The sequence below is a fragment of the Platichthys flesus genome, chromosome 1 (genome assembly GCF_949316205.1).
Source record: "Platichthys flesus chromosome 1, fPlaFle2.1, whole genome shotgun sequence".
Classification (NCBI taxonomy): domain Eukaryota; kingdom Metazoa; phylum Chordata; class Actinopteri; order Pleuronectiformes; family Pleuronectidae; genus Platichthys; species Platichthys flesus.
In genome coordinates, this window is record NC_084945.1 from 15,937,255 (window position 1) to 15,944,547 (window position 7,293).

Here is a 7,293-nt window from a genome sequence, read left to right on the forward strand (position 1 = left end):
AGAACAAGTAGTGTAGAATGTGAGAATATCAGAAGATCATACTTAATGGGATTTCAAAATAAAGTTGCTATGTCAGACATCAGTGCACAGCCAGATGCACAGACAAACATACGTCTTATAAATGAAACGCATTACGTACTGAGTGTTTACTCTGCTTCCGAAATAAATCTGTTAATTGTCTGGTCTGGAGATATAGTCTGTCTTGTGCCAGAGTCCAAAGACAGAGGTAGGCTGCACTCTCACCAACTTATCAATTAGGACGTCTAGAATTTGAATACAAGAACAGTGTTACACAACACCCAATTTCAACAGAACAAAACTAACTTGAGTACGAGTTTATTTCCCTGGCCAAAAAAATACAATCACCAAATCAAAGGTAAATACAAGTCTGACACAAAGATATGAAGTGGGCTGCCTTTGTTGCTTCGAAGCCAAATGCATGGCAGCTGCTACTATTATTACCGTCTGGAGCCAGATACTGACTTGGTCAGCCACCAGGCTCCTCCTGTAGTGTCGCATTACATTTTTCAAAGCTGCAAGACCTTTCCAGAAACCTTGATCTGCTAAGTAATTGCTCACAGTTGAACCTTTGACCCTGGCCTACTCAAAATTAAATTGAGAAGAAAATAAACACTAGCCACCTGTCTGCAATGAACAAATGGTACTGACTGATGAACCAAAAGTGCCTTTAGGCAAAGAAATGATGGTGGTGAGAGGACAAACAGGTGTTGACAGTCACAGCATGTTATGAGTAGGGGACAAAAACAACAATTGAAGCACTCTCTCCACCACAATTTCTTCTTAACAGGGCAAAACAAATACATGGTCTGATCTAATCTACTGTAGAATGTTATGTTTCCATTCAAATGTCACTGAAGACAATTTAAAAAAGCTTACAACATACAAAACAAAAGTGTGTATGAGCATGGTTCCACAAACTACATATGTTCCCCTTAATACTGGTCTTACTCAAGATCACTTGATTGTGAATGAGGGAAAGACAGTAATGATTTGTTTGTTATAGGACCAACAATCCAAAACTGCACTACTGTGCTGTATACACACACAGACCCATGCCACAGGTCAGTAAGTCAGTAAGGAGGTGTAGAAACTGTGCATGGCCATGTGACTTGACTTCACATTGAAAGAGGGTGGCTGCTAAATGTGTGTCATCCTTCAGCATATTAAAACAGACACATTGAGCATTCACACTTAGTCAAAGGCCAGATGATCAAAATGATAACATCACTTGGCATCATCAATTCTTTCAGTACATAAAGCTAACAGCATACAACAAACAAATGCATAAAAATGTAGGGGTCCAAATATTAAATTAACAAAAGTCTTCTTTAAAAAGACTGTTGATCATTAAGGAGTGGACGACTAACAGAATTTCCTCAAATATGCCAAAAAATCTGATCATTACCGGGAACACAAGATTCAAGTAAAAAGGAAAGCCAAGACCAATTCAACTCAGAATTGAGATCACACATTTTTTTCCACCCACATGATCCTCAGGGGCTTTTTTAAATTATTGCAGTCCATGTCATCTTCATTCAGAAAGTAAAAGCACAAATGCTTAACATACAGTTAAAGATTGCTCATTAGGAGAGATTTCATCAACGGGACTGCTTGTAACCAGAAATACCCACTCTAATGAAATGGCTGTTACAGCTTCTCTTTTGTGAGGTGTCACAGACAACTTGTATAGTTGTAATGTCAAACGATAGTGATGATAATGCTACACACAACTGGTTTTCCAAGTCTGATTCAATGAGTTTTGACTGATACAAATCTTGCAATTTTACAACTGCTCACAGAAGTAGGTTGTCGAAAACAGAGACAATCTGTCTCCTCAGAGTGGGAGAAGCCTCTGGACTTAAGTGTACAGACCCAGAGGGGGGGTTGTTATACTTATGTCTGGAGCTCCTTGTTAGGTTTACAGCTCAATGACTATGTGTTGCAAGTTGTCAGGTACTTCGGATGGTTCCACATTAAAGTTTTCAGCTGTTTGTTTTCTTTTCAGCTCCTGACACCTCTCACAAAACGTTTTTGCAAACACCAGTATTCTGTCATAGAAGTGACAGCAGAGTCTTTTTTCTTGCAGAGCAGGAAAATACATGCCGAGTTGCAAAGATAGCAATTCCTTCTTCCTATCCAAGTTGGCAGCAATCACATGCAGAGATGGTCTTACTTGACTCTTAAACCATTAACTGACAGATCACTGTTTGCCATTAACTAAGCCAAACCTCGTTCTTAATTCGTTTTTGTAGGTGAGACTTTTGTTTATTGCAGTAAAAGGTCAAATGCTGAGATAAGATTTTTTTTGTATTTTAGACTTTCTTGTAAATAAATATGGTCAGAAGGATCCCCCTAAAAATCTTGGTCTACTCCTTTTTGGATTAGCCCCTGTAAATAGCGTATTCACTGTACAGTTGACTATTATGCTGAGGAGATTCTGACTGAACAAAAATTGTATCTTATTGGCAACAATAATAATGGTATCATTGGCTAAAAATATATGTAGGTAAAGTTTCACTATAAGGAAAACGTGTCAATATACGTGTTAATTACTTATCAGCCACAGAGAACCATAAAAATAGACTTGACACCAAAGACACATCACTCCACATTTTCCTCTTAGAAATAAAATAATCTGTTTTCCATTCAAAGCCATTAATCTATCAGATCTATCGCACATGTATCAACAGCTGTCACCAAGTAGCACACTCTGAAATGCTATACGTCCCAACATATTGATCAGCAGTTGTGATGACCAGGGGGAGTTTTACACTCTTTTTTTTGAGATTGATGCAAATTATGACACATCATCTTTTCTTCACAACCTAAACTCTCAATCATTCTGTTTTGTTCCTTGAGTCATGTCTGTGTGAACACCTCAGGATGACATTACCAGGAACCCAGTCTTTAGGGTGGCCAGTCTGGCCACAATGCAAGACAGATATCCAGCTGCCCCAAGTGCAGCAAATCTGTGCAGCAGGACATCACATGACAGCACATTCCACCAAAGTTCTGTTGCCTCCATACCTCAGTTAACATCCAGCACTGGCCTGCTTGTACCTATCAATGTATGGGAAAACACGTTTTAAACATTTATTTACTGGCCTTGTTGTGCCGAGTCTCTTGTATTACAGTTATCGTTATAACTTGGAACCTTGCTCATGTGGCCTTGCTACTGATAAGCTGAGGAATGTGACACACATACAGTGGAACCGAGTAGCAACGCAAAGGGGAAACCACAAAAGCATTGCACTAGTGTATTTATGGGTAAAACGTTTTCTCAAATGATGACTGGCAGCAGATTCCATACCATCAATGTTTCAGAAACCTGAACACAAACTCATCTCTACTCACAAGAATGTATGTATTTATGTATGTATTTATGTATGTATTTATGTATGCATGTATATATATATATATATAACGTCATTTGGACTAAGACAATCAATGCAGTACTCTCTATTGTCCTTGTGTTCCAGGTAAAGAAATAACAGGTAAAGATGACAGGCAGTACTAGTTGGTCCAGTAATCAACTACAACTCTTGAAAAAGAGGCAAACCGAGCTGCCATGACAGCTACGTAAATCAACCAAGTCAAAAACTTTCATTGTGACTGATGTGCCTCATATTTTTTGCCTAAGCTGAAAAATTCCCCAACCCCCACATTGTGGTACATCTTTGTGACTGGGATAGTACAACAATCATACAGGACCCACATACATGCTGGGGAAAGTACACGACTTTAAAAAAGGTACTTGTCCACCATCTGAAGCTAAGATTTCTCTTTCTGGTTTCACAATTATTAAAACATGTGTTTGTGTGAACAGGAAGTCAAAGTGGTAGTTCCCTGTCATAAATAGCAGGTACTGCAGACTCTGTTGTGCCTACAATTATAAACGGGCTACGTCTGTTTTGCTAGTGGGTGATGTTGATGTCCAAACCCTTGCATTGAAGCTCAACTAATAACTCTATTTCTTCTTTTCAACTTGGTTATGAGTCACATGAAAGTGCTCACTATGCATAAACATACACTGTTGTTAAACATGATTTGCTAATATATTTCAAATAGAGAGTTTAATATTTGGAGTTTACCCTCAGCTTCTTCCGAGTTGAGCCTGAATAGGAAGAACAAGGCAGAGAAGTGCTAAACAATAACAGTGGTATAATAAAGTCAACGCCTTGTCTATAAGCCATACAAAATAACAGGTACTGCAGACTATGTTGCCTACAATTATGCATGGACTACTTCTGTTTTACTGGTGGGTGGGGATAATGTCCAAACCCTCCCATTGGAGCTCAACTATTAACTCTATACATCCTTTTCAGCATGAAACCACCACCTTCATGGGTGGTCATGGATCAAGTAAATGAATACAGCCACGTTAGCCTTGATTAACTTTAGCTCTAAATGTATTACCAATGTTATTCAGCAACTGGTGTGAGGTGGCAGGTTTAAGAGAGAGATTATGGTTTCACATTACGATATGAAATTATAAACCTTTATGAGGGCACATTTTAAAGCTGCATTGTGACAAAATATTTATCAATATAAACCGTTACTTACAACACTGATCAACATTTAGCCGAAAATAATAGCTACGTTTTTCACCCTGTAAAAGGTTTGCATATCACCAAAGCAAACACGGGTTAAGGATCTGCTGAGCCCCTTAAGTGACATGACAGTTTCAAACAGGTGTTAAGGACACATTTTATTGGTGCCCTTCCTCCTAGTTCGGATCTTAACGTATATTTTATTCTTTCTATAATGCTTTTTTTCCCACTTGTTTAAAATATTCTCTAACCTGTGCTCTATTGCAGTGTGATCTTCAAATTGCCTTTTTTTACGTTTCTTGTTGTCTGCTTTCTAACAGTCCCCCTTTCATTTTCTTTTTAACTTGTGAAGCACCTTGGAACTGTGTTTTTAAACGGCGAAGCATAAATACGTTGTTTGTACTACTACAGTACATGTTGTACATTTATCCATTATTCAAGGTTATCGTCGCATGTGACGCCTCCCAATTGTTTACAATGGGTGATGATGTGAATTCTAAAAGGTCCGTTAAGTTTTTGCAAGCTGTAATTATGGGTCATCGACGTTTGAGCCGAGCGTTATCTAACATGTGTGATGGATTAGAACAACACTCACGAGTTCAGCCAATCGCTCGGTGTTGTCCGTGTGTGCTAATGGCCCCTTATGACACAGGGTGTTCTCATGATTTAAACATGTTCAAACACACGTCGACGGGTCGCCGTGACAACACCTACCTAACAAACACTCGGGTTAATGATTAGCATCAACGTCATCGCCGCTGCTGTTGCCCACGATGATCGAAGAACGAGTCGATTACTTCAGCTGCGTGTCGCCACAGTTAGCTGAATACAGAGGCTACTGCTGACACCCGAATATAGCCAGGCGCTCGCTAGCTAAGTTTGTGGCTAAGTTATGACTTTATATTACGTCACGTTTAAACTATCGTGTCAAAGCTTTGGCCGCACACGCATGACGCCATTGACAGACAGGCTCCCACCGTGGAACACTCACCTTCACATAGAGTCACTATAAATATCATCCAGGGCTTCTCTGAACATGTTATGGACTTATAAATCCACACCATGCACAGTTCGCCTGCACTGCTGCCATCTTGTCCTGGACGACAGGAAGGGAGAGCTCGCTCTCGGCAACGCCACCATCTCCCACATTCTTAAACACTAAATAACTCCGACATGCGATCGTCTCGAAGCACCACACCGGGCCCAGGTCGTAGCTACGCACTTCAAATCCGTCTCCTTGCTCTCAGGGCGCCGCTGCCCATTTCCGAGAGGGTGTCCGGACCCCGTCTAGACGCCAGGTTCTGCGGCCCTGCCACACTCCGACATGTCCCCGTTTCTACAGAGACTCTGCGAGCGAATGTTTGTGAACTGACGGCATCGGCCAGACCCGAGGAGTCGAGCACCGAGCACATGCACCCGCAAGGATTCAGGATCCACAGTGGCACGTACACTCATACGTGCATGTGCAGCCTGCACAAGATTATATATGAAGTTTTCACAATTTTAACTGATGTTTATATTTACTGACTCAACTATTTCGTTTTAACATATTTCTATTTCAATAAAGAAAGATTTACATTGTGAATGGAATTGAAAATGAATGAAATGTACATTTCACTTGTGAATGAAACACATTCATGTTGTAGATTTACTCACCTGAAGCTGATAAAAACACATCCACTGGAAGTTGTTTTTTTAACTCTAGATATAGCTTAAGTCAATTCAAGTTAATGAGAAAATTGTGAATTAGTATTTTACATGCATAATATACATGATAGGAAGTAGATTCTATAGAGATTCTACATATATAGATGGTAAAACATAATTAAACTCTTTAACCATACAAATGTAGATTTCTTTTCTAATATGATCAAAACTGTGATTTTCACACAATCAAAATATCCCTTACTTCATTGAAGTTTAAAGTCACAGGTTTTGTCTCAAGTCACTGTTCTTGGCTATTTAGCTACTACATAAGTTTATTATCAATGGTCTAGATTAGAACATAGTCTAGGTTTCAGACACAGAATCTAGACTAACGATGTTCTTCATACAGCATCTTAAGACCATTAAACCGTATGTCTGAAATGATTGCAACCAGCCATACTAACAATCTGGATGTAGAAAATCAAAAACATATTTTCAAATGCATATCAATGAGTCTATTAAGTATATACTGTTACATTTAGAGTTTTATTTTGATGATCTAGCTATGGTTAGCTAGCCAGAAAAGAAGCTAGCGAGCTAACAGTTAGTTACACTACCGTTCAAAAGTTTGGGGTCACCCACACAATTTCGTGTTTTCCATGAAAACTCAAATTTGTATTTATCGAATGAGTTGCAAAATGAATAGAAATATAGTCAAGACATTGACAAGGTTAGAAATAATGATTTTGATTTGAAATATTAATTTTGTTCTTCAAACTTTGCTTTCGTCAAAGAATGCTCCATTTGCAGCAATTACAGCATTGCAGACCTTTATCATTCTAGCTGTTAATTTGTTGAGGTAATATGTAGAAATTTCACCCCACGCATCCTGAAGCCCCTCCCAAAAGTTGGATTGGCTTGATAGGCAATTCTTGCGTACCACACGGTCAAGCTGCTCCCACAACAGCTCAATGGGGTTGAGATCTGGTGACTGCGCTGGCCACTCCATTACAGACAGCTTACCAGCTCCCTGCTTCTTCCCTTAATAGTTCTTGCATAATTTGGAGGTGTGCTT

At 39.3% G+C, this 7,293-nt stretch overlaps 1 protein-coding gene across 1 annotated transcript in view; it reads right to left on the reverse strand.

Moving 5' to 3' along the window:
- Positions 1–5,909, reverse strand: part of hipk3b (homeodomain interacting protein kinase 3b) — a 36,907-nt gene extending 30,998 nt beyond the window's left edge. Inside the window, exon 1 of the mRNA XM_062386866.1 lies at positions 5,563–5,909. Coding sequence (XP_062242850.1) covers positions 5,563–5,635 — 73 coding nt within the window. The 5' untranslated portion in view covers positions 5,636–5,909. The remainder of the gene's footprint in view (positions 1–5,562) is intronic.
- Positions 5,910–7,293: the final 1,384 nt, after the last annotated feature.